Source organism: Centroberyx gerrardi, chromosome 17 (genome assembly GCF_048128805.1).
Source record: "Centroberyx gerrardi isolate f3 chromosome 17, fCenGer3.hap1.cur.20231027, whole genome shotgun sequence".
Classification (NCBI taxonomy): Eukaryota; Metazoa; Chordata; class Actinopteri; order Beryciformes; family Berycidae; genus Centroberyx; species Centroberyx gerrardi.
In genome coordinates this window covers 2,920,968-2,930,042 of record NC_136013.1, presented here as the reverse complement: position 1 = coordinate 2,930,042, position 9,075 = coordinate 2,920,968, and the positions used below count along the sequence as shown (strand labels likewise).

The window sequence follows — 9,075 nt, the reverse complement described above, 5'->3', positions numbered from 1 at the left end:
ATAAATAAATAAATGAATGAACGAATGAATGAATGAATAAATAAATAAATAGATAAATAAATGTCATAATAAACATGTAATGTTACACAAATAATAAACATCTAACATATTCATGCATGTGTAGAATCAGGCAAGCAGTGCAGTATTGATCAATTATAAAATAAATATGTAATCAATCAAACAGCATCATATTGGAGGTGGATGACACTGACTGGATTTGATTTTAATTGAAGAGGCGACTTGGCCTGATATATCCATCCCAGCTCAAAAGGAAACTTACAGAAGAAGAATCAGACTGTATGTGGAAATGTGTGTGAAGAAGTGATGGGAGCTGTCAGTCAGTGCGGGGGCGGGACCAGAGGCGTGTGAATGAGACGGGAGAAGAAAAGCACAGCTGGCCTGTTCTCTATTGTTCATCCTAATTGAAGTGCACAGTATAGAGCTAATCCCCCCCCTCCTCCCCCCCCTCCTCCCCCCTCCCGCTCTCACTCTGATCAACTTATTAGGTAATTAACTTCACCCTCTGTGTCTCAGCGGGGGGCCGCAGCCTGCCAGATGTTAGGACGGGAATCCCTTTTCTTTCATTTCATTCTTCTTTCTCTTTCTCTGTCATCTTGCTCCGGCCATCTTCCACCTGGACCCTTTTATCCAATCTTTTTCCAATCGGACCGATCGATTCGGACCAAAATGGCGTCGACTGCTTCACTATAGAGCTGCTTAACTTCTTGCTTGCCTGGGCTCAGCTCGCCAAAACAGTCCTAATGGCCAATGGACACTTGAAAAATAAAAAATCACCTGCAAAAGCACAAATGACCTTTTTCAACACACTGATTCCTCGCTCTTAGGAATGGGTTCATTTTATTTATTTGTTTATTTTTATTTTATTTTGAAAGTACAATACAAAAACAAAGTGACAAACTGATATAGAGACAGCATCGTATCAAACACAAAATAAAGACTAAGACTAGTAGACAATTCTGAGTAAAAGGCTTCATTTTGAAAAGTTAAAGCTGACAAACTGATTCTAACCCCTGGATCTCCCATCATGCCCCTCTCCTCTCTCCGTGTCTCCAGTCCTTCGAGCAGGACGGCCGGGCGAAGGACGGCGACCTCGGACAGATCCAGGACGCGGCCAGCGGCATCATCGGCGCTCTGTCCAAACGCCACAACAGCACCATCATGCTGGCTGTGGTGGAGGTGAAGGTGGAGACGCAGGTGGAGTCGCCGCCTGTCGGTGAGTCACATGCTCCCTCATCCAGGAAGTTAGCCTACCTGTCGACCAATCAAACAAGCAACCAGATAATGATAGAGAGTTGGGACAGATTTACATACTTACTAGACACTGAAGTATATTGTTTCTGTTGTTTTTGGTTTTTGTCACAAGAAACGGCATTTCGATTGTTTCTTCTGTAATTTGACATATTTCCGGTTGGAACAGGATTTTTGAACACTGCTCAAAAGTGTTCAAAAGTTAAAAAATAAATAATTCATAGTCTGAAGCTTCACAAATTCTGAATTCTTCAAAATGAATAAATTCCAGCTAGTGGGACACAAACATGGTGTTTTTAGGAAAAGGAAGTAGGGTTTTCACTGCTGAACCATGTTTGGCAGTGAAAACCAGACATGGAGATTTATTGGTTGCAATTTTTGTTTTTTTTTGCCTGCTGGTACATCATGAAATAACTCCTAAAAAAATATGCTGTTTTCCAGGATGTAAAAAAATGGCATTTTGATATTAAAAAAACAAGAAAATAAACATTTTGTGAATGTTTTGGCATTTATTGTTAAATAGATGTATGCTATAATGTGGAAAATTGGTTAACAAGATAAGAAAAGTCATTTTTAATTTCATTGCAACTTTAATAATTCAGTTCCTCCTAATCCACTTGTGAAGCTTGTTTGAAATTCTTACACAGCTAAACAAATAATGATATTTGGGTTGTACTGTTTACTTTTACTTTTAATTACCTTTACCATCTTACTGAGAAATGACATTGTGAACAAATCCTGAAAACGTCTCCCCTTCTCCCCCCCCCCTCCCCCCTCAGCCTACCTGGTGCCGGTGCTGTGTGTGGTCTTCAGCCTGCTGTGGATCTTCTGCATCGTGGTCTGCGTCTGGTGGACCCGCAAGAGGAAGAAAGAGCGCGAGAGAGCGTCCCGCGCCGCCGCCGCCGAGGACGGGACGGTCAACAACCAGCTGGAGCCGCTGCGGAGCCGCGCCCACAAGGACAACCGCGACAAAGACATTCAGTACGAATGCAAGAAACTGATGGGCCCCTCCGACCGGACGTGCGACGGGGCGGAGGGCGAGGAGGACGGGGAGCAGGAGGGGGAGCGGGAGGACGAGGAGGAGAGGGGACCGGGCTCGGCGGAGAAGCGTCCCTCCCAAAAGTGCTCCAAAGCGGGGGGGGCGCAGGACAGAGGGGTGACGGGTAAGGGAGGGGTGATCTGCACGGCGCGCAGCGGCCCGGTCAAGGCCCCGCACCGGACGGCGTACAGCCCCAAAGACAACCGCTGTAAAAACCTCAACGCCGCCAAGCTCAGCGAGGACATCAAAGACCATTATGTATGAGCACGACCTTCCTGAAATCAGAGAGAAACAAACTGCGACGTCTTCGCCGTCATCCACATTTCAACTTTTAAAAGCACCAAAAGTGAAGATTTCAGATGCTTTAATTTTCTATTTTTTTGTTTTGTCACACTTTATTTAACTTTTATTCTTCGTCTGCAACAATGGAGGCTTGTTTATTTTACCAAAAATAAAAACACATACAAAAAAAAAAAAAAAAAAAAAATGACACGTAAAATGGACTTTACAGCTTCTGGGCCGCTCTGGATTTGGAATCAAGAAGAAAGAGGATTTTTCTTTTCACCGCTCCTGATTTTTAATTTTTTGTTGTTGTTGTTTACAAACTGTTGCTGTGTTCGGCGGAATAGCCCTTTTTCCTCCTCGCCTCGTCCCAGCGTTCACCTGTCATGTGACTTGCGCGCTGCCCTCGGAGATCTGACCGAACGTCATTGGCTGGCAGCTGTTAACGTTGTTTCTACTGTTCGGTGCATTCAGCTCCTGTCTGCCTTAGCCCAGACTCTGGGCCTTTTCTACACTGTCCGTCTCCATGTCACGTCCTTTTATAAGTCCCAATTGTGTAAAAACAGAAAAAAAAAAAAAGGTTTTATAAATGTCTTTCAGAAAGCTGGCACAGAAAAACCACTGTATATGATACCTGGCATGAGCATTTTTTTTTTGTTTACATTCATAAACATCTTTTCCATAATGTGTAAATGCTTAAAAGTTCTTATGTAAACCCTTTCAACGTAATTGTGTTTCACTGCTTCCTGCGAGTCTATGCGATCATTTTTCAGTATTTGCTTTGGTAGAAAGTGCCTTCAGCCCGTTTTTTTCTCCTTTTATCTCCTTTCATAGAGTTTATGCAGATTTTAAATACATATAAAGGGAAAGATGTCCTAGCAACAACTCTTCATACCACCGTAAAGGTATTTTCTTTGCAATGTACATATGTAAATATGAAAATGGCTGTGTATATTTGAATTTAGTAACTTAAGTGACGCTTTGTATCATAGTTATTCTAAAGAATAAGAATTGTTTGTGGTTGTTTTTTTTTTTTTTTTTCTAAATGATGTCATTCCGTTTAGTAGTGTCCGTCGACACTATGACAGGTTTTATACAGATTTACGGACTGTGTCCAGGGTCCCGCTGAGTCAGGAGCATCGGTAAAACAAAACAAAACAAAAGAAAAAAAACAGATCGTAAGTGGTTGTTTGTCTTGCGTTATGATTATCTGTTCCAGCTGTTAAGAACACAAGTATACAGTATGCAGTATACAGTATGCAGTATGCAGTATACAGTATGCAGTATGCAGTATACAGTATGTAGTATACAGTATGCAGTATACAGTATACAGTATGCAGTATACAGTATGCAGTATGCAGTATACAGTATGTAGTATACAGTATGCAGTATACAGTATGCAGTATGCAGTATACAGTATACAGTATACAGGATACAGTATGTAGTATACAGTATACAGTATACAGTATGCAGTATGTAGTATACAGTATGCAGTATACAGTATGCAGTATGCAGTATGCAGTATACAGTATACAGTATACAGTATGTAGTATACAGTATGCAGTATACAGTATGCAGTATGCAGTATGTAGTATACAGTATTTAGTATACAGTATGTAGTATACAGTATGCAGTATACAGTATGCAGTATACAGTATGCAGTATACAGTATACAGTATTTAGTATACAGTATACAGTATGCAGTATGCAGTATACAGTATGCAGTATACAGTATACAGTATGCAGTATGCAGTATACAGTATGCAGTATACAGTATACAGTATGCAGTATGCAGTATACAGTATGTAGTATACGGTATACGGTATGCAGTATGCAGTATGCGGTATGCAGTATACGGTATACAGTATACAGTATGCAGTATGCAGTATACAGTATGCGGTATACAGTATGCAGTATGCAGTATGCAGTATACAGTATGCAGTATACAGTATGCAGTATACAGTATACAGTATGCAGTATACAGTACACAGTATGCAGTATGCAGTATACAGTATGCAGTATGCAGTATACAGTATACAGTATGTAGTATACAGTATGTAGTATACAGTATGCAGTATACAGTATGCAGTATACAATATACAGTATGCAGTATACAGTATACAGTATACAGTATGCAGTATACAGTATACAGTATGTAGTATACAGTATGTAGAGCTGTTTGTTAAGCCTGTCGAGGTTTGAAATCCCTGCAGTGGAGGAGTGAATGTGGGCCGCTTCAACTGTAGGCCACTCTTCCAAAAATACATATATTTCTGTTGATTTCAATGGAGATTTTCAGTGTTCCAGAGTCAAAATGATGTTTCAGAGGCCCCTCCACCCTCCTAAGATACAAAGTCTGGTGGGCCACCCCACCTGGAGGAATCACCTCTCCAAAAACAGTTTCATTTCTATTGATTTCAATGGATATGTTCAGTGTCCCAGAGTCAAAGTGATGTTTTACAAGCTGTTCTATACCCCCAAAATACAAACTCAGTGGGCCAGCCCACCTGGAGGAGTCGCCCCTCCAAAAACCAATTTCATTTCTATTGATTTCAATGGAGAATTTTCGTGTCGCAGAGTCTAAATGATGTTTCACCCCGCTGAACAACAGTACAAGTCTTGGGCAAATAGGTCTTAAGTTTTCCCACATTAAGCTGGTGCTCCATTTCACACTGAAGTTTAATGGGATTCAATGGGACAGTGTTGAGGACACAAGCATTTTAATTTCTGCTCATTTCAACCGAGAGTTTTAGTTTCCTACAGTATAAATGATGTTTCAGACTTCCATGCTGGTGTGAAATGATGCCACTGGATGCAAATTGCATTGATGAAAGCATATTCTTGCACTTTTTGATCAATAACATCCTGGAAAATGACTTCCTAAAAAGAGTGTGGACCCCGAATCAATGGATGAACAATGGTTGAACTTTGCTCAGAGGATTTCACCTGTATCTTTTACTTTCACTTGATTTCACAGCAGCCATTTTGTGTAGGCATTTTGTATCCCTCTCTGTAAGCATTCAATTCAACTTAATTTAATTGAGGACTCCAAATGGCACAAATGAAAGCAGCCCTGTGCTGCTGTGGAGGATCAGGTCTTTATCCAGCCCTGATGCATCTGATTTCTATTTTCAATAGATACACATGGATGACGGGGTGCAGCTGACTTTACAGCATTGATGCCAGTCTCTCTTTAGCCTGTTAGTACTGCAAAGTTATAAATCCACCAGGTTCCAGTCCCTGTGACAGCAAACATCCACCATAGACTTCGATTTGGCTCACATACAGTCTAAAAATGTGGTTTGAATGGGAATCTACTCGCACTGAATGAGTGTGAACCCCCGTTTCCCCCCCCGCTCAGCCCCGCCTCTCCTTGTGTATCTATACTGGTCTAATGAAGGGAACAAGTTGTATTGTTGTTGATGTTGTTGACTGTTGTGCTTGTTGTCCAGTGTTTGTATCGAGTCTGTTTCTGCACTAAGAACACAGGAAGAGAACCATTGAGCATTACCTCCACAGCGGTAGTGAAAAAAACAAACACTTTTGGTTGTTCTATAGACATAGTCCAATATTGTTACTATTTGTGGATGAGAATTATGTTTTCAATATTTTATTTTTTTGATGATAATGATGATGCAAATTATGAAAAACCCAAATCACAATCCATATTCTGTCAGTAAATTCTACATTTTATTGGCCTCAGAGGATGGGCTGAATGTGCAGAACATTGTAATTATTTTGTACAAAATTTGGCAAAAGTCTTGGTTTGTTAGAGGAATTTTTTGTTTGTTCTTAGAACAATCCTATTATTTATTAAAGTATTTTATACCAAATGTCTTTTGTTTTGTCTTTTTTTAATGCTGATATATCTGAGAACTGAGGTTCATTCTCGGCTGTTGCTTTTGTTCTGATAATTGCTTCATGGAAATTGTACATTTAAGTTTAAGGCTTTTTTTTCCCCTTTGTGGTGGAAAGTGTTCCAGGATCCTGTTTTCAAATGTTTGATTAAAGAAATGTTCGTTGTTAAACCTACCGATTGTTTCAAGCTTTGAGTTTTGGAAAAAAGTGACACCTACTCTTCTAAATTAACACAAATGATGGCACTTTTTATGGAATATTAGTTTTTAATTCATAACATTTTAGCAGTCTGGTTCCTTGAGACATATTGATTGATAAATTGCAGCTAAACAAAAGCCAACAATTTTGAAATTAACTCTTCATTTCCTGGCCGTGGCCAATCAGCCGTCTCTCCCCCTGCTGTCCCATTTAGCGCCGGACCAATGAGGTGAGTCGTTTGCTTTGCCTCCATCTGCCCCTTAATGACACAGCAGGTAATGATTAACATTAGTCCACGCTGCATGAGAGCCATCCAGCAGCTGTGTGGAGTACCCACAATGCTCGGCGGGGGCTGGATGCGCCGTGCTGCGTGATCATTAACCCGTCAGTTGTTGGGGAAGAATGGGAAACGTGTGCGGAATCCCGGATCACGTATCGGTCCGGGCACATGTATGTACAGCGCGCCATTACTGACCTACTTGGAAAGAAATACAATGAGATGAGAGTATGGAAGGAGTGGGAGGAGCCGGTGGCACCGTTGGGACAGCGAGTCTTCCTCCACAATACCGTGTGCTCCATGTAAGCCAAAACCGGATTCCTAGAGGCGCTGGCTACGGTCAAGGGTACTGGTCCAAGGCAGGCAGGTTAGGTTTTCCATGCTGCGTGTTGGGCATCACATTGTTCCAGTGCCAGTGTGGAGCTTTGGAGTAAAGTATTACTGTGAAACAGACCGGGGTCAAATTGTAGTTGCAAATAATCTCAGCGTTTGTTTTTAGCCTTCCTGGAATACCAGATAGGGGTAATGGGTTTACTGGATCAAGGCAATTCAGATGTTTTCAAGTATATTTTCAGCGACAGATAAGAATAGAATTGGTCATTGGTGCATAGGCCCAAAAATCCAATTAAGACTAAATGCAAGGGGAGCTCATACTGTATATGGAAGAAACAACCTTCTTTAACCAGTGTTAAAATGCAAAGTTACCATTTTTATTCTGTATCTGTCCAAAAGAATGACATGTGCTCAAGTGGAGAAGTGCAAAGTGTTGAGTTGAGTTGAGTTGGCCCATCAATGGGCCCTTTGTATCTCAGTTTGAGGAGTTTTATTCCCCGAGCATTCAGTCACAGATCAGTAAACTTGACTGAACTGACTCATCTCTCCTTGTGATTGTTTAAAGTTTCTGGCTCTTACTGTGTTGTCCTACATGGTAAACCCCACCCATCTGGCACCATAGTAGCATTAGACAAACCATACAAGTATTTGCAAATACCATTCGTCCCAGGTCTGTTGTGTCCGGTATGGATTTTGTTTCCTGTGGTTTTGTGAACTACACCAACAGGACAGCGTGGTTTCGCGCTCCATTTGCCGCTTGTCGACTTGGATCATTTAAACGAGCAACACAAAGCAGTCTCCACGGTGATGTGATGAATGCTTTGCTTGATGTTTAACCAAAAGTCTCCCATCTTCTGCGTCCGGACAGAGAGAACTCACTGTAGCGGTTAATCTGCTGAGAAGATGGATGGCTGCCATTCCACAATCACCAAGGATTCAGTCGTGGCAGAACCGCTTCACTCCAGGTAAGTAGGCTGTTTCACTGGAGCGAAAGGTGGATGGATGCATGGATGGATGGATGGATGGATGGATGGATGAAATGACGGGAAGGTAGATGGATGAGTGGCCTCTTCCAGGATCTCCAGGCATTGTTTCCATTTCAGGAAACTAGGCTGCCTCAGTGGAGTAAAAGGTGGATTGAAATGGAAGGATGGATGGATGGATGGATGGACAGACAGGGGATAAGGTCAACATTCTGGGTGTTGCACATGAAAAAGAAAGAGGACTCAGCTACAGACAGCTCACGTCCCAAACCTATTTGGAAAGTCTAGTCCTCACCTTGGCTGATGGTTAGAGAAGTGAGCTTGTGACTGGAAGGCTGCTGGTTCAAAAAAAAAGCATAAAATGTCCATCAAACGTCTCCAAACAGCTCCTGCAGCATTATCCAAGTGTTTGGTAGCGATTGCACTTTGGTTCTAAAAGACCAATATGTACCCTATCCCATGTAACCCTAACCCTAACCCATGTACATTTCTTGCGTCATACTTATGCACCAATATCTTCCACATTGCTATCAGATCTTCAGACCAGGTATGGAAGTGGTCCGGTTTGCATTGTGATTGGAGTTCTGCGTATGCTGGATGCAATCTAGCCACAATGCGCATAATGAGCAATGTAGAGAGAGGGAAAGAAGAGGGAAAGGAGGAAAAAAGTAATGCAGATGCAATATCTGTGTAGACTCACAGAACTGATGATAGAACTGAAGAAGCCTCTTGGATGAGTGGCGAAACGTCTTCTACTCTTCATTTGAAGTCCAGTGGATTTTTTATTTTTTTTTTGGACATAATGCAGATGCAGGTTTAAATACATACAGCCACAG

The 9,075-nt window shown here is 41.6% G+C and overlaps 1 protein-coding gene across 1 annotated transcript in view; it reads left to right on the top strand.

Moving 5' to 3' along the window:
• The window catches only part of LOC139920820 (protein jagged-2-like), a 60,876-nt gene extending 57,043 nt beyond the window's left edge, over window positions 1–3,833 (top strand). The window contains exons 24-25 of the mRNA XM_078289481.1: window positions 1,075–1,234; window positions 2,049–3,833. Of these exons, the coding sequence (XP_078145607.1) occupies window positions 1,075–1,234; window positions 2,049–2,572 (684 nt within the window). The 3' untranslated portion in view covers window positions 2,573–3,833. The remainder of the gene's footprint in view (window positions 1–1,074; window positions 1,235–2,048) is intronic.
• The last annotated feature ends 5,242 nt before the right edge of the window (window positions 3,834–9,075 follow it).